The sequence below is a fragment of the Drosophila hydei genome, unplaced genomic scaffold (genome assembly GCF_003285905.1).
Source record: "Drosophila hydei strain 15085-1641.00,03,60 unplaced genomic scaffold, DhydRS2 tig00000232-arrow-arrow-pilon, whole genome shotgun sequence".
Lineage (NCBI taxonomy): Eukaryota > Metazoa > Arthropoda > Insecta > Diptera > Drosophilidae > Drosophila > Drosophila hydei.
Window position 1 is genome coordinate 1,815,974 of NW_022045690.1, and position 18,710 is coordinate 1,834,683.

General features: G+C 47.3%; 1 protein-coding gene across 1 annotated transcript in view; it reads right to left on the reverse strand.

The window, feature by feature from the left end:
* Nucleotides 1–1,006: 1,006 nt before the first annotated feature.
* The window catches only part of LOC111601839 (microtubule-associated protein futsch), a gene marked incomplete at its 5' end in the record, with an annotated part of 52,835 nt that continues 35,131 nt past the window's right edge, over nt 1,007–18,710 (reverse strand). Inside the window, 3 exons of the mRNA XM_030223534.1 lie at nt 1,007–1,430; nt 1,500–18,485; nt 18,548–18,706. Of these exons, the coding sequence (XP_030079394.1) occupies nt 1,261–1,430; nt 1,500–18,485; nt 18,548–18,706 (17,315 nt within the window). The remainder of the gene's footprint in view (nt 1,431–1,499; nt 18,486–18,547; nt 18,707–18,710) is intronic.

The window sequence follows — 18,710 nt, forward strand, 5'->3', positions numbered from 1 at the left end:
AGTTACACGTTTTATATACGTTTTCGTATTAAATTCATTTCGTTTCGGTTAGCTAAATATGTTGATTAGAACCTTTTTATCAATGCTTCAACATTTTGCTGTGCATTATTTCATATTATTTTCTGTTTAATTTTATTTACTTTTTAAACAAGAAAAACAAAAGTTTTTATTGATCATGTGTGTGTGTGTGTGTATGTGTGTGTTGTAGTTTTAGAGCTATATAAATACTAGTAGTAGTAGAATATGATTTCGCTTTTGCCTTCTTGCGGCACACACATACATATATATATATATATATATATATATGTGTGTATGTATTCATGTATACATATTTTTATTTAAAATTCAAATATATGAAATTCTCAATAGTTTTTCTTTTTTCATAAAAGTTTTACTAATACAAGAAACATGAATAATATTTGTTATATACTTAGCATTTTGTAACCTCTTTTTAAAGATTTTTTATGCTTTTTTTGTATATTTTTTTTTTGTTTTGTATATTTTTGCTAAGCGGTTTTGAAAACATTTTGATCTTTGGATTACTATGCAAGGTAGCTTGACGTTTAATGAAAGCAACAAATACATAAACACTCTATATATCTGTTTAGGATTTTACGATATTCATCTTTATAATTTGTTTCTGGCACGTAGCGCTTGAATTTTTTGAATTTTTAGTTTTTATATTTTTCTTTTTCTTTTTTGTTTTTGTTGTTTTTTTTTTTCATTTTGCATTTTTGGTAATTAATTTGCTTGAAAATTAATATTTATTAATTACCTTTTTTTGTTGCACATGGAAAACGAAGGCGACAAAAAGCGCGAATAGACGGCATTGGCTAAACAAAATGGCGTCATCCAAGTGACCCGTTACTCCGCCATATTCAGCTTTTTGTTCCGAAACTGTGTTTTTCCCCCTTTTCATATTTCTTTTTTGGCGCACGGCATTTTGCATATTGCATTTTGTTGTTGTTGTTGTCAAGCTTATGTTTCTTTGTTGTCATTTTCGTTGTTTTTTTTTTGTTTTGTTTTTTAGTCGTCATCGTTAAGCTCAAAAATTGGAAGTCGTCATTTTGATGTCTGTTGTGTGTGTGTGTGAGTGAGAGTGTGAGTTTTTTTGCTTTTGTTATTTGCTGTTGATAGCCCCAATCAGGTTTACGAGAGAGAGCAAATCGCTGTCTGTGTGTGGAAGTGATTTGAAAAAATGTTGGTTTCTTTATTTAACTCTTAGTCGTCGTCGTCAAATGCAATAAACAAGCCCGTGGCCTAGAACTCTAAGCGATATGCGGAGCACGAGGTCTCATGATCCTGCAAGTTAATTGTGCAGCGCGAAGCGGATGGCGACAGATCAATGCGGTGCTTGGCAAGCAGCTCCTCATTTTCGGCCACCCAGTAGCCCAGCACGTCAGTGTCATACGTGGGTATAATGGTGACCTCTGCAAGGTGTGTGGCAATCGTTAATTGAGCCTTTATTCGTTAGCTGAATGAATGATGGAGGTACTTACCTAGCTCTTTGTCTTCCCAGGTTTGTTTGGCCTCCAACAGGGCATCGTAGACCTGACGGCTAGGCTCTGTGCCGGAGAAGACATAGTAGCGAGCGCGGACGCGCTTAAAGAAGTCGACGTGCGCATAGTAGGAGTTACCGTTGTGCGGCACATAGGTAAGATCCACATAGACTGGTGCGGGCTTCTTGGCCTTGTTGGGTGACTCGCTACGCTTGCGCATGTTCTTCTCGTTGTTCAGTCGCGTCTTGGTTGCGACCAAGCGACGCTCCTTCTTGGGCGTGGTGCGTATATCGGCACCTTCGACCGGCAATGGTGCCGGCGATGGCAGGCCGAGTGGTTTGCCCCACTCCTCAAGACGATCCTTTGGCAGGGTGCCGGTAGTGCTGCTTGTGCTAGCTGTTGTTGTTGCTGTTGCTGCAGTTGTTGCTGTTGCTGCAGTTGTTGCTGTTGATAGTGTTGTGGTTGTATGGCTGCTTTCAGCGCCAGTTGTGGTTGCAGTGCTCACTGATTGAAGATTGCCACCAGCTGGACTGAGGGTACCAAAACTGGCCAATAGATTGTCGCCGCTGCGTACCTTCTGGACATCGCTAAGGGGGAAACGTTGTCTCTCGGCAGTGCTGCTCACAATCTGCTCAACCTCCTCGGCCTTGGATGGCGAGTAGGAATACTTGGCGGTCACGGAAGACATCACCTCGGCGCCACGCGCCTGCACATGCTCCTCGAGTGCCTTCTGGAAGTCCTTGTCGGCCTCATCCAGGAATTTATGTCCGGCCCAGGTTTGGCTGGTGCTCTCCACGCTCTCCGACGACTGACTGGCTGGCGGTGAGTCTGTGTAGGTCATCAGCACGGCACCGCGTATTGGTATTGGCTCGGTGCTGGGCTTGCCGTCAAAGCTATCGGGAAGTGCACCATAGAACGAGGTTGCCATGGGATCGGCTGTGCGGGGCGGCAGAATGGCACGCGCTGTGGAATGCTCCTCGCTGCCATATTGAGGCGGTATATCATCTTGACTGTCCTCGCCATCTAGATCCGACCGCTTGCTAACTCCAGAGCTGGAGCGCTGCAGATCGTAGCTCGTGCTGCGTGGCGTGCCTGGCAGCTCATCATCGCTCATGGCGCCAGCCAGACGCTCATCATCGCTGCCGGGTGTGCTAGAACGGTAAATTCCACGCAGCATGGCCACCTCCTTGGGTAGCATTTGGTCGCGCTCACGTTCGCTTTTTTCGCTCTCACTGGTGGTGCGCGTTGTGGTTACTACAACCTTTTCGCTATCTGGCTCAGAGCTATCGGTTGTGGTAACTGTCTTTTGCTCGGTCACAATCTCCTTGCCATCGGCGGAGATTACCTTGGTAACTGTGGTTATAGTTGTCGTTATGATCTTTTCGGTGCTGCCGCTGAGCGCAGTGGTGCTCTCAATGCCACGCAACTCGTGCAGTTCGGGCAGCAACTCGCTGGAGTCGACGCCAATCTCGGCTAGGTCGGGTTCCTCGACTACGCCTAGGGACCTGAGCTCGTCCTTGCTGACACGCGGGAATGGAGATGTTGGTTTGGGCGATGACTCTGGTGTCTCGGTGTGTGATTCACGCCCTAGCGGTGTTGGTATGGATTGACTTTCAGATGTTAAAGCACCAGGACTAGACTTACCACTAATATCTTTGGGCGACAATGGGCCCGATGTCGATGCTACGCTGGCAGCGCTAGACTCACTCTTGGCACAGCCAGAGCCGGTGGCCGCGGTGCTCGAGGTGCTCGAGGCGCTCACTGGCTTAACACTGGGGCTGACCGGTGCCGTTGGCGGTGTCTTGCGATCTGTGCTGTCCGTTGCTTGCTCAGCTTGTGTTTGTGTATGTGATAGTGTTATCGACTCAACTTTGGTTTTCGAGTCGGTTGATTTAGTTGTGGTAGTGGTGCTGCTGCTCTGTTCAGAGGATTGCAGCAATGTGGTTGTCTTAGTGGTTGTGTCTGTGGAGGAAGTGGTTTTTGTCTCCCTGGATGTTTCATGCTCGTCCTCCTCTTTGGACTCCTCTTCTTTGATCGCGGCAATCGAGTCAAGCTCCTCGGAGGGCTTATAGATGCTGGTCATCATGATGGTAGCAATGGACTTGGAGCGACCCTCCTTTAGACCGGCATGTCTATCATCGTCGCTATCATCCTCAACGTCACTGTGGGTTTGTCGACCCTCGCTTGTCTGGCTAAGCATCGATTCACGGCGTGATTCGTCCGTGCCGACAAACAAGGGCTTCTGAGAGGTGATTTCACTGGATATCATCTTCACACAGTCATCAGCTGTTTTGGTAGCCTCAGCGCTGAAGGTTTCTTTGGCCGAAACAATTTTCTCTGTTGCCAAAAACTCAGCTACCGTTTCCTTGAGACTGTCCTTTACCGATTCCTGAACAGTTGTGCTTGTGAATTCCTTACTTGAGATTTGACTGCTTGGCTTTTGGGAGCTCGTAGTTTGAATCTCGCTAACTATCGACTCAGATGAGCACTCTTCGGATTGTATGAGTAGCTCTTCCAATTGTGATGTTGTTGTTTTCTCCATTATCTTTGTAATATGCTCTGTATCTTCCTTAATGCTAGAGCTAGACAATTTTGTGGTTTCCTTGTCGGTCAGCAAGCTGGACAATGACTCGCGCAGTGAACTGTCTTCAACCTTCATGCTGCTACTTAAAGATTCGCTAATGGATTCTTCTTTTAGGTGAGATTCACTTATGACAGACTTTGAAGTGGTTGTTGATTCACTTGATTTTTCCTCCTTTTTGGTCTCCAGTGTCGATATCAGTACTGAATCACGTTGAGACACTGAACTCTGGTCATCCTTGGCACTGATATGGCTGGCACTTGATGCTGGGCGTGAAGTCTCAGGTTCCTTCTCTACAGCTTCCGGGTGGGATGACTGCCCGCTGACGTGGCTGGCTGCGGATTCTGGACGAGTTGCATCCTTACTTGCGGTGACTGATCCTTCTCGTTTTTCGCTTTCAGCAACAGACAATATGGACTCACGTCTCGAGTGTAACTCTGCACTGCCACCTTCCTTCTCACTAACGTGGCTGGCAATTGACTCGTGCCTGGAAATATCCTTTGATAGTGGCGGCGACTTTTCATGCTTTTGATCCAGTTCCTCTTTCAGACTTGCCACTGATTCGGGTCGCGATGATTCTCTAGACAGAACTATCAATTCTTCCAGCTTTTCCTCCTTTTGGCTTGCTACCGACTCCGTGCGGGATGGTAAGGACTCGATGGCTCCCAGCTGACTTGTTGCAGACTCCGGCCTGGAACTATCCTTGGCAACCTCAATGTCAGCCAACTTGGCAGCTCCTTCTCGGAGTTGCGCCTTTTCAGACTGCTCAATTTTGTCCTTCTCTTCAATTGATATCGGCCCAGACTTTTGGTCTGGTGATGATTTTTCAGATTCAATATCCACCTTCATCATTTTAATATCCAATATCTTTTCATCCAATGAAAGATCCTTTGTTGCAGTTAATTTACTTGAAAGTGCTTCAGGTGTGATTGATTTTAAATTATCTGCGTCGCCAGCTTCAGGTTCTGCAGTGGTTTTTAGCTTTTCTTCCAATTGCTTCTCGTTGAACCCAGGTATAATATCAGTAATAGCCTTATCGGACTTCAAGACCTTGGCCACATCGGCCACAATCTTGGCGACTTCTTCTTCACGTGGCGAGAGTGGACGCATTGGTTGCTCTGCTATAATGGCTCCCTTTTCGGTTGGTGGCGAGAATCTGTGCTCCTCATCCTCTTCCTTGATATCGTGCAAAATACTCTCATCGCGTTCACATATCGTTACTGTGAATTCTGGTGAATCAACTGTGGTAATATGTGTCTCGCGAAGTTCGGAAAAGCCACTCAAGTCTAAGTTACCCTTGGCAGTTGCATCTTCTGTCATATCTGCAATAGTTTCCATAACCGAGCTAGCCGCTTGCTTCTCTTCTGCTTTGGAAACCTCAGGAGTTTTTAAATCCTGTACAGAATGGAGGTCTGCTGGTTTCGAACTTTCCTTAGTTATTCCATCCAATGACTCTGATACTAGCTCCTTAGCGGTTTCTAGGGTCTGACTCACTGTATCTATTACTGTTTCTGCCTTTTTACTCAACGTATCAGCTAGCGATTCCAGGTTACCTTTGCAGATCGAGCTGATTGTATCTGATTCGGGTTGGCTTGTCTGTGGAATGATATGTTCTTCAATGGTCGTAATCGATTCTAAAATATTATCTGCTACATCGACTGGGCTGGAAGCTGTTAGTATCGCTCCAACTCTGGCATCTTCGGCAGGCTTGTCGATTTCAATTGCCCCTGGTATCGTGTGAGAAAACTCGCCTTCAGCAACATCAACTGGAGTGGACACAGTTGGGTAGTTTGCTGTCATTTCAGAGGAGGACAATACTAATATCAGAGGTTCTCTTGAAGCCTCATCTATTGGTGATGATGCTGTTTCAGCGACTGAACTTGGACGGGAAGATTCCTTTGACTTCGCACTTTCAGCCATTGATGCTGGACGCGATGGTTCCTTTGAGGTAATTGGAGAAGTTTTATGTTCTAAGTTATCGCTATGCTTCTGATCATCTTCTGATTTTTCCGATTCCTCTTTAACTTTATCTACCACAGATGTGGGACGCGATACTTCTTTAGAGGCCGGTAGAGACTTATCATCAACTTTTATGCTTTCTGCAATAGATCCACTTCTGGAAGATGTTGCAGACTTCTTGTCCTTATCACTTTCTAGTTTTTCCATTTTATCATGAACGATTTCGACACCAGATTCCATAATACTGTCCGCCTTTGGACTTCCTACTGTAGATTCATGTGCGGATTCAGGTTGTGATATTTCCTTGGAGCTCGATGCAGACTTATTATCTTTGGGTGATTCTTCCGGGGCTTTTTCATCAAGCGGCTTTGCTGGTGACACTGTGAAATCACCCTCAGCAACATCAATGGGACTTGAGAGTGTTGGAAAATCGCTCTTTGATTCCAAAGCTAAGACAAATGTTTCTTTTTTTATATGTTCCGATAGTACAAAATCTTTTGCTTCATCAATGGGCGAAGATGCAGTTTCGCCAACAGATACAGGCGGGGAAGTCTTTTGACAATCTGACTTCGTTGACTTAGGTGATAGGGAAGCTGTCGCTGCGAAGTCACCCTCAGCAACATCAATGGGGCTCGAAAGTGTTGGATAGTCACCCTTCGTATCCAAATTTAAAACGAAAGTATCTTTAATTACGTGATCCACCAGTGCAAAGTCTTGCGCTTTATCAATTGGGGAAGAAACCGTTTCTGCAATAGAGTCTCGTCTCGCGAATTCCTTAGTTAACTTCGCGTCTAATTGGCTTTCTGGCATTTCATGTTCATCTTGTACACCTTCAGAATGTGATTCTTTTTTGGAGCCCGACAAATCCTTAGAAACTTCCAAGCTCTCGTGCTTACTACTTTCCGCAATCGACTCACGTCTTGAAAGCTCAGAAGACTTTTCATCCTTGATACTTTCAGGCTTTTCATTATCATCTTTCACTGATTCGGCAACTGATCCCGGTCGTGATGGTTCCTTCGAGGCAGGAAGAGACTTTTCTTCCCTTATGCTTTCTGCTTTTGTACTTTCTGCAACAGATTCACGTCTGGACGGCTCCGCAGATTTATCGTCCTTCGGGCTTTCTGGCTTTTCATGCTCATCCTTCACGCTTTCTACCGCAGAGCCCGGACGTGATGGTTCTTTGGAAACAGGCAAAGATTTGTCATCTTTCACGCTCTCAGGCTTAGAACTCGCCGTAGCAGATTCTCGTCTTGAAGGGTCTGCAGACTTATCGTCCTTCACACTTTCTGGCTTTTCATGCTCATCCTTCACACTTTCTACCGCAGAGCCCGGACGTGATGGTTCTTTGGAAACAGGCAGAGACTTGTCATCTTTCAAACTCTCCGGGTGAGTGCTTTCCTCAATGGATTCTTTTCGGGACTGATCTGTAGACTTATCGTCCTTCACACTTTCTGGCTTTTCGTGCTCATCCTTCACGCTTTCTACCACAGAATCCGGACGTGATGGTTCTTTGGAAACAGGCAGAGACTTGTCATCTTTCAAGCTCTCAGGCTTAGATCCCTCCACAACAGATTCTCGTCTTGAAGGCTCTGCAGACTTGTCGCCCTTCACACTTTCTGGCTTCTCCTCCTCATCCTTCACGCTTTCTACCACAGAAGCCGGTCGTGATGGTTCTTTGGAAGCAGGCAGAGACTTGTCATCTTTCAAGCTCTCCGGGTGAGTGCTTTCCTCAATGGATTCTTTTCGGGACTGTTCGGCAGACTTATCGTCCTTCACACTTTCTGGCTTTTCATGCTCATCCTTCACGCTTTCTACCACAGAATCCGGACGTGATGGTTCTTTGGAAACAGGCAGAGACTTGTCATCTTTCAAGCTCTCCGACTTGATACTCTCGGCAATAGAATCTCGTCTTGAAGGCTCTGCAGACTTATCGCCCTTCACACTTTCTGGCTTCTCCTCCTCATCCTTCACGCTTTCTACCACAGAAGCCGGTCGTGATGGTTCTTTGGAAGCAGGCAGAGACTTGTCATCTTTCAAGCTCTCCGGGTGAGTGCTTTCCGCAATGGATTCTTTTCGGGACTGATCTGTAGACTTATCGTCCTTCACACTTTCTGGCTTTTCATGCTCATCCTTCACGCTTTCTACCACAGAATCCGGACGTGATGGTTCTTTGGAAACAGGCAGAGACTTGTCATCTTTCAAACTCTGAGGTTTAGATCCCTCCACAACAGATTCTCGTCTTGAAGGCTCTGCAGACTTGTCGCCCTTCACACTTTCTGGCTTCTCCTCCTCATCCTTCACGCTCTCTACCACAGAAGCCGGTCGTGATGGTTCTTTGGAAGCAGGCAGAGACTTGTCATCTTTCAAGCTCTCCGGGTGAGTGCTTTCCGCAATGGATTCTTTTCGGGACTGATCTGTAGACTTATCGTCCTTCACACTTTCTGGCTTTTCATGCTCATCCTTCACGCTTTCTACCACAGAATCCGGACGTGATGGTTCTTTGGAAACAGGCAGAGACTTGTCATCTTTCAAGCTCTCCGACTTGATACTCTCGGCAATAGAATCTCGTCTTGAAGGCTCTGCAGACTTATCGCCCTTCACACTTTCTGGCTTCTCCTCCTCATCCTTCACGCTCTCTACCACAGAAGCCGGTCGTGATGGTTCCTTGGAAGCAGGCAGAGACTTGTCATCTTTCAAGCTCTCCGGGTGAGTGCTTTCTGCAATGGATTCTTTTCGGGACTGTTCTGCAGACTTATCGTCCTTCACACTTTCTGGCTTTTCATGCTCATCCTTCACGCTTTCTACAACAGAACCCGGACGTGATGGTTCTTTGGAAACAGGCAGAGATTTATCATCTTTCAAACTCTCAGGTCTAGATCCCTCCACAACAGATTCTCGCCTTGAAGGCTCTGCAGACTTGTCGCCCTTCACACTTTCTGGCTTCTCCTCCTCATCCTTCACGCTTTCTACCACAGAACCCGGACGTGATGGTTCTTTGGAAGCAGGCAGAGACTTGTCATCTTTCAAACTCTCAGGTTTAGATCCCTCCACAACAGATTCGCGTCTTGAAGGCTCTACAGACTTATCGTCCTTCACACTTTCTGGCTTTTCATGTTCATCCTTCACGCTTTCTACCACAGAAGCCGGACGTGATGGTTCTTTGGAAACTGGCAGAGACTTGTCATCTTTCAAGCTCTCCGGGTGAGTGCTTTCTGCAATGGATTCTTTTCGGGACTGTTCTGCAGACTTATCGTCCTTCACACTTTCTGGCTTTTCATGCTCATCCTTCACGCTTTCTACCACAGAAGCCGGACGTGATGGTTCTTTGGAAAGAGGCAGAGATTTGTCATCTTTCAAACTCTCAGGCTTCGATCCCTCCATAAGAGATTCTCGTCTTGAAGGCTCTGCAGACTTATCGTCCTTCACACTTTCTGGCTTTTCATGCTCATCCTTCACGCTTTCTACAACAGAACCCGGACGTGATGGTTCTTTGGAAACTGGCAGAGACTTGTCATCTTTCAAGCTCTCCGGGTGAGTGCTTTCTGCAATGGATTCTTTTCGGGACTGATCTGTAGACTTATCGTCCTTCACACTTTCTGGCTTTTCATGCTCATCCTTCACGCTTTCTACAACAGAACCCGGACGTGATGGTTCTTTGGAAACAGTCAGAGATTTATCATCTTTCAAACTCTCAGGTCTAGATCCCTCCACAACAGATTCTCGCCTTGAAGGCTCTGCAGACTTGTCGCCCTTCACACTTTCTGGCTTCTCCTCCTCATCCTTCACGCTTTCTACCACAGAACCCGGACGTGATGGTTCTTTGGAAGCAGGCAGAGACTTGTCATCTTTCAAACTCTCAGGTTTAGATCCCTCCACAACAGATTCGCGTCTTGAAGGCCCTACAGACTTATCGTCCTTCACACTTTCTGGCTTTTCATGTTCATCCTTCACGCTTTCTACCACAGAAGCCGGACGTGATGGTTCTTTGGAAACTGGCAGAGACTTGTCATCTTTCAAGCTCTCCGGGTGAGTGCTTTCTGCAATGGATTCTTTTCGGGACTGATCTGTAGACTTATCGTCCTTCACACTTTCTGGCTTTTCATGCTCATCCTTCACGCTTTCTACCGCAGAAGGCGGACGTGATGGTTCTTTGGAAGCAGGTAGAGACTTGTCATCTTTCAAGCTCTCCGGGTGAGTGCTCTCCACAATGGATTCTTTGCGGGACTGTTCTGTAGATTTATCGTCCTTAAAACTTTCTAGCTTTTCATGCTCATCCTTCACGCTTTCTACCGCAGAAGCCGGACGAGATGGTTCTTTGGAAACAGGCAGAGATTTATCATCTTTCAAACTCTCCGGGTGAGTGCTTTCCGCAATGGATTCTTTTCGGGACTGATTTGTAGACTTATCGTCCTTCACACTTTCTGGCTTTTCATGCTCATCCTTCACGCTTTCCACCACAGAAGCCGGTCGTGATGGTTCTTTGGAAACAGGCAGAGACTTGTCATCTTTCAAACTCTCCGGGTGAGTGCTTTCCGCAATGGATTCTTTTCGGGACTGATTTGTAGACTTATCGTCCTTCACACTTTCTGGCTTTTCATGCTCATCCTTCACGCTTTCCACCACAGAAGCCGGTCGTGATGGTTCTTTGGAAACAGGCAGAGACTTGTCATCTTTCAAACTCTCAGGTCTAGATCCCTCCGCAAGAGATTCTCGCCTTGAAGGCTCTGCAGACTTGTCGCCCTTCACACTTTCTGGCTTCTGCTCCGCATCCTTCACGCTTTCTACCACAGAAGCCGGTCGTGATGGTTCTTTGGAAGCAGGCAGAGACTTGTCATCTTTCAAGCTCTCCGGGTGAGTGCTTTCCGCAATGGATTCTTTTCGGGACTGATTTGTAGACTTATCGTCCTTCACACTTTCTGGCTTTTCATGCTCATCCTTCACGCTTTCCACCACAGAAGCCGGTCGTGATGGTTCTTTGGAAACAGGCAGAGACTTGTCATCTTTCAAACTCTCAGGTCTAGATCCCTCCGCAAGAGATTCTCGCCTTGAAGGCTCTGCAGACTTGTCGCCCTTCACACTTTCTGGCTTCTGCTCCGCATCCTTCACGCTTTCTACCACAGAAGCCGGTCGTGATGGTTCTTTGGAAGCAGGCAGAGACTTGTCATCTTTCAAGCTCTCAGGTTTAGATCCCTCCACAACAGATTCTCGTCGTGAAGGCTCTGCAGACTTATCGTCCTTTACACTTTCTGGCTTTTCATGCTCATCCGTCACACTTTCTACAACAGAAGCCGGACGTGATGGTTCTTTGGAAACAGGCAGAGACTTGTCATCTTTCAAGCTCTCAGGTTTAGATCCCTCCACAACAGATTCTCGTCGTGAAGGCTCTGCAGACTTATCGTCCTTCGGACTTTCCGGCTTTTCATGCTCATCCTTCACGCTTTCTACCGCAGAGCCCGGACGTGATGGTTCTTTGGAAACAGGCAGAGACTTGTCATCTTTCAAGCTCTCAGGCTTAGATCCCTCCACAACAGATTCGCGTCTTGAAGGCTCTGCAGACTTATCGTCCTTTACACTTTCTGGCTTTTCATGCTCATCCTTCACGCTTTCTACCGCAGAGCCCGGACGTGATGGTTCTTTGGAAACAGGCAGAGACTTGTCATCTTTCAAGCTCTCAGGCTTAGATCCCTCCACAACAGATTCGCGTCTTGAAGGCTCTGCAGACTTATCGTCCTTCGGACTTTTTGCCTTCTCATGTTCATCCTTCACACTTTCTACCGCAGAGCCCGGACGTGATGGTTCTTTGGAAATAGGCAGAGACTTGTCATCTTTCAAACTCTCAGGCTTCGATCCCTCCATAAGAGATTCTCGTCTTGAAGGCTCTGCAGACTTATCGTCGTTCACACTTTCTGGCTTTTCATGCTCATCCTTCAGACTTTCTACAACAGAAGCCGGACGTGATGGTTCTTTGGAAACAGGCAGAGACTTGTCATCTTTCAAACTCTCAGGCTTCGATGCCTCCATAAGAGATTCTCGTCTTGAAGGCTCTGCAGACTTATCGTCCTTCACACTTTCTGGCTTTTCATGCTCATCCTTCACACTTTCTACAACAGAAGCCGGACGTGACGGTTCTTTGGAAACAGGCAGAGATTTGTCATCTTTCAAACTCTCAGGTTTAGATCCCTCCACAACAGATTCTCGTCTTGAAGGTTCTACAGACTTATCGTCCTTCACACTTTCTGGCTTTTCATGCTCATCCTTCACACTTTCTACAACAGAAGCCGGACGTGACGGTTCTTTGGAAACAGGCAGAGATTTGTCATCTTTCAAACTCTCAGGTTTAGATCCCTCCACAACAGATTCTCGTCTTGAAGGTTCTACAGACTTATCGTCCTTCACACTTTCTGGCTTTTCATGCTCATCCTTCAGACTTTCTACAACAGAAGCCGGACGTGATGGTTCTTTGGAAACAGGCAGAGACTTGTCATCTTTCAAACTCTCAGGCTTCGATGCCTCCATAAGAGATTCTCGTCTTGAAGGCTCTGCAGACTTATCGTCCTTCGGACTTTCTGCCTTCTCATGTTCATCCTTCACACTTTCTACCGCAGAGCCCGGACGTGATGGTTCTTTGGAAACAGGCAGAGACTTGTCATCTTTCAAACTTTCAGGTTTAGATCCCTCCATAAGAGATTCTCGTCTTGAAGGCTCTGCAGACTTATCGTCCTTCACACTTTCTGGTTTTTCATGCTCATCCGTCACACTTTCTACAACAGAAGCCGGACGTGACGGTTCTTTGGAAACAGGCAGAGATTTGTCATCTTTCAAACTCTCAGGATTAGATCCCTCCACAACAGATTCTCGTCTTGAAGGTTCTACAGACTTATCGTCCTTCACACTTTCTGGCTTTTCATGTTCATCCTTCACACTTTCTACCGCGGAGCCCGGACGTGATGGTTCTTTGGAAACAGGCAGAGACTTGTCATCTTTCAAACTTTCAGGTTTAGATCCCTCCACAACAGATTCGCGTCTTGAAGGCTCTGCAGACTTATCGTCCTTTACACTTTCTGGTTTTTCATGCTCATCCGTCACACTTTCTACAACAGAAGCCGGACGTGATGTTTCTTTGGAAACAGGCAGAGATTTGTCATCTTTCAAACTCTCAGGTTTAGATCCCTCCACAACAGATTCTCGTCTTGAAGGCTCTGCAGACTTATCGTCCTTCGGACTTTCCGCCTTCTCATGTTCATCCTTCACACTTTCTACCGCAGAGCCCGGACGTGATGGTTCTTTGGAAACAGGCAAAGACTTGTCATCTTTCAAGCTCTCAGGTTTAGATCCCTCCACAACAGATTCTCGTCGTGAAGGCTCTGCAGACTTATCGTCCTTCACACTTTTTGGCTTTTCATGCTCATCCTTCACGCTTTCTACCGCAGAGCCCGGACGTGATGGTTCTTTGGAAACAGGCAGAGACTTCTCATCTTTCAAACTCTCAGGTTTAGATTCCTCCACAACAGATTCGCGTCTTGAAGGCTCTGCAGACTTATCGTCCTTCGGACTTTCCGCCTTCTCATGTTCATCCTTCACACTTTCTACCGCAGAGCCCGGACGTGATGGTTCTTTGGAAACAGGCAAAGACTTGTCATCTTTCAAGCTCTCAGGTTTAGATCCCTCCACAACAGATTCTCGTCGTGAAGGCTCTGCAGACTTATCGTCCTTCACACTTTCTGGCTTTTCATGCTCATCCTTCACACTTTCTACCGCGGAGCCCGGACGTGATGGTTCGTTGGAAACAGGCAAAGACTTGTCATCTTTCAAGCTCTCAGGCTTAGAGGTCGCCGCTACAGATTCTCGTCTTGAAGGCTCTGCAGACTTATCGTCCTTCACACTTTCTGGCTTTTCATGCTCATCCTTCACGCTTTCTACTGCAGAGCCCGGACGTGATGGTTCTTTGGAAACAGGCAGAGACTTGTCATCTTTCAAGCTCTCAGGTTTAGATCCCTCCACAACAGATTCTCGTCGTGAAGGCTCTGCAGACTTATCGTCCTTCGGACTTTCCGGCTTTTCATGCTCATCCTTCACGCTTTCTACCGCAGAGCCCGGACGTGATGGTTCTTTGGAAACAGGCAGAGACTTGTCATCTTTCAAGCTCTCAGGCTTAGATCCCTCCACAACAGATTCGCGTCTTGAAGGCTCTGCAGACTTATCGTCCTTTACACTTTCTGGCTTTTCATGCTCATCCTTCACGCTTTCTACCGCAGAGCCCGGACGTGATGGTTCTTTGGAAACAGGCAGAGACTTGTCATCTTTCAAGCTCTCAGGCTTAGATCCCTCCACAACAGATTCGCGTCTTGAAGGCTCTGCAGACTTATCGTCCTTTACACTTTCTGGCTTTTCATGCTCATCCTTCACGCTTTCTACCGCAGAGCCCGGACGTGATGGTTCTTTGGAAACAGGCAGAGACTTGTCATCTTTCAAGCTCTCAGTCTTAGATCCCTCCACAACAGATTCGCGTCTTGAAGGCTCTGCAGACTTATCGTCCTTTACACTTTCTGGCTTTTCATGCTCATCCTTCACGCTTTCTACCGCAGAAGCCGGACGTGATGGTTCTTTGGAAACTGGCAGAGATTTATCATCTTTCAAACCCTCAGGCTTAGATCCCTCCACAACAGATTCTCGTCTCGAAGAAACTGCAGATTTTTCATCTTTTGGACTATCAAGTTTGTCGTGATCATCTTTTACACTTTCAACCACGGAACCTGGTCGGGATGGCTCTTTAGAGACTGGCTGAGACTTGTCATCTTTGATACTCTCCTTCTGATTACTCTCTTCAACGGATTCCCGCCTAGACGGCTGTGTTGACTTATCATCAATACGGCTTTCTGGCTTCATTAGTTCACCTTTGACACTTTCGGCAACTGATCCAGGTATTGATGCTTCCGTAGAGGCAGGTACAGACTTATCATCTTTCAAGCTTTCTGGTTTTGAACTTTCAGTTGATTTTAGATTTTCTGTCATTTCGTGGTCGTCTGTGCGTTGTGATACTTCTTTCTTTTTATCTGTTATAGTGAATTGCTGATGGACTTCCTTCTTCGCCATCTGTACGTCGTGGACTTCCGTTTTCGCAATCTGCACTTCAACCTCAATAGCTTCTTCAATCGTTGCAGGGCTTTCTAGAGATACCGTGTCTTCGCGATCCTTTACTTTAGTCAGTGCAACGGTGGGTTGTACAGGATGCGCTGGCAATTCATCTTCGGATGTTATATCGCTAGTTTCTTTTTCATCGGGTGTGCTTGCCAATTTTTTTTCGATTTTTTCAACCGGTTGCTCGTGCTTTATCGCCACTTTGTCGTTGTCCGGAATCGCTTCACTTATACTATCGATTTTCTTGACAAAGTCGACTTCAGTTGTCTTTCCGTCAGACTCTAGCTTAGCGGGGGCCTCTGCCTTCGAAATAATTTCGGGCTCAGGAATAATTTCTGCTACCTCTTCTATATCAATATCTTTGACAACTTTTTCATCTTCGGTTTCTTTTTCCTCTTTAGCAGTCTCTTCTTTGTGTGAAATGCTCTTCGCACCGGCATCTTGCGTGTCTTTCTCATAGAGCCCGAGGTCAGCTTCCTCATGAACCGGCAAGTCTGCCACCTCATCGGGTGTTTTTATAACATCACGCATTAGATTCTGTTGTGCCTCAAAAGTCATTTTCTTTGGTAAGACTCGCTCTGCAGAATCTATGCCAGTAGCATGCGGCTCAGCAGCGACCGCTAATTTAGTTTCGGTTGCAGCAATAATTGCCGCCGCTGCCGCTGCCGCTGCCGCTGTTGCGACAGGCACAGCCACAGTAGCCACAACAATGGACTCAATTTCCTTGGTTTCCTCTTTCACATATTTTTCCTCGATAACTAGGTCCTCCTTAATTTTGTCCAATGGAATTCGTTCATCTTCGGGTAGTGTTGGAGCTGTAGTAGCTCCCGATTCGATTGTGGCTGAGAATTTTTCCTCTGGAAGACTTTCCTGTAAATTAATGGGCGGCAACTCAGGTGCTTCAATCAGCTCGTCTTTAGTATCAGAAGTTTTCTTGGCGCTGCTGAGCTTATCATCGGGCGTAGGAGAGGAGAACTCCTCTTCAGCATGCTTGGCCTGGGGTAGTTCCTCAGTGCGAGACTTGACAATGTCCTTGGCAGTGGATATGATATCTTGAACCTCAGCCTTGATTTCCGTTTTCTCTGGACTGGCTAACTGTTCGTGCAGTTCATGCCTCGCTGCTTCACTGCTCTCCAGACGAGCCTTACGCTCCTCTGCTTCAGCCTTTGCGATTGCGGCTTCGATTTCCTCCTCTGCACTTTTCTTACGCTTTTTCTCTGACTCTTGCGAGTCGCGCTGATGCTTTTGAATCTCTTCTTCCTTGGTCATACTGCTCTCCTGCTCTTGCTCAATAATTGAGTCCTCTGTGTACTGTTCCACCTCTTCCTTTTCAATAATCAGGTATTCCTCTTCTTCGTCGGCTTCCGTTGTGCTGTCCTGCTTGGCCATCTCCCGCAGCTCCGCCTTGATCAAGTGCTGCCGTTTCATCTCGTCGCGACTGAAAACTGCTTCTATTTCTCGCACAACTTCCTGTTCCTCCTTAAGGTCATCCAATTCGCGCTGCTTTTCAGCATCTAACTCCTGTGAGGCACTTAGCTCTAGCATCTTTTTGGCTGCCGTCGCCTCATCCGCCGACGGTGTGGACACCAAGCTGGAGTCTGTAGTGCCACCCTTATCCAGTCGTGACTTCTTTAAATCAGGTTTTGGCTTAGCTGACTTAATTGGACTGCCAGGCGCCGGAGCTCGCTTAGAGGGGGAGACTCCTCGTGGCCTTCGAGAGATGGGCTTGCGTTGCGCTGCTTGCATCGTTGCCTGCTGCGTTGCCTTCGACTCCACTGACTTCTTCTCTACGGTGCTAACAGTGCGACGTGTGCTGGTTGTGCTTTGCCGGGCCGCTGTCGCCTGTTGCTTGGACTCAAGCACCTTGCGGTTGTTGGCCTCTTTGGCGCTCTTGGCAGGCGTGCTGCTGGGACTCGACTTGGTAGTGCGTGTCATTACCTTCGGTTTGACATCACGCGTAGCTGGCGTTCGGCTCACAGCTGGTGTGGCAGTAGGCGAGCTCTTTTTCTCCTCACGCTTAACCAGTTTGCGGTCCATGGATTTTGGCGGCTTGCTGTCAATTCTTGAGCGTATAACTGGCTTTACTTCCGCTCGAGGCTTATCCGGCTTGCCCTTGGTGGCCTTCGCTGCCTTGCTGCTAGCTTCTGTTGCGGGTGCATCAACTGCATCCTTGGCAGACACAGCTGACGGTTGTGGCTTGACAATCAACACCTCTACCTTTTTCTCTTCATCAGTGTCCTTGTTGTCTTCCTGCTCAGCTGGCTCTGTGGAAGGAATGGATGGCTCTGGCGCTCCCTCGTCACCAGTGTCGATAGCGAGCTCGGGTTCAGGTTCAGCGTCTGGCTCATCCGTGTCTATGGAGTCCGCTTTAGCACTCAGAAGCGGTGTGGGTTGTTCCACTTGTTCACCGGGTGTTTCCGTTAAGACAGCCACTGCTGCGGCAGCTACTGCAGCAGCTGCTGCTGCTGCGGCTGCCGCTGCTGCGGCTTCCTTAGCTTCCTTTGCCTTGTTATCCTGCTGCACAGCCACGGCTGCAATAGCAGTTGGACCGAATTTACTAGATTTGTAGCTAGCACTGGGTGGAGTTCCTTCGATAGCTGATTTTAGTGTCTTTCGAGTACTTGTCACAGTCTGTATAGCTGGAGCTATTGACTTGGCCGTGCAGGTGGAGTGCTTCATAAACTCCAGATGCTTGAGCTTCTCGAGACCCTCTTGGATCTTGAAGTCTGGTGTACTGCCCGGAAAGAGGATACGTGTGATAGTATCATCCGGGTTAGCTGGCTGCCAGACGAGTAGCGCGCAAATGGATACCAAATTCTGCAAGGGAAAATTAAACTCCTTGGTGTCGCGTGCCGTAAACAGACGCTGATCACCCGAATTCCATTTTTGTAGAAACTCTTTGACCTCTTTGGAGTCCCGCGAGGGACTTATCACATACATATCTAGGGTACCGTGGCCAACCTTGTGGTACAGGTTTATGGGCTCTTGATTGCGATAGCAGCACTGCGGCTTGAGGTCAAGCGACTTGAGATCGTTGACCAAGCCATGACCCCGCTCAAACAGATCGATGAGCAGTGGATTGCGATCCTTATCACCATCGGGACTGGGCAGACCACCCTTCCGGTCGGGCACATTGCCGAAGAAGTGCCCAATCTGTGGATAGACGTGCGAGTCCCGCTTGCGTGATACCACAGCTCCCAGTCCCTGGACATTGCTGTTGTTCAGGCGCGTCATCAGCACCGCATCCAGGCGATCCAAGTGCCGTGCAAAGTCCCAGAAGCAAGCCTTACGATTGAAGCCGCCATCAACTGCAAAAGCACACGGATTACTTAGCAGTCATATAGCTTCAACAACTTTTTCTATTATTTACCTAGCATGTTAAAGCCGTTGATGCCAAAAAGAGCGGCATCACCCTGGCCTCCGGGAAATACATAGAGCGTAGGGTGTGTGAAACGTATATTGCCCACCACATCCGACGTCTCTAGCAACTCTCGCAGAGAAGTTGGCACCAGCATTGGCGCCAGATAATCTGT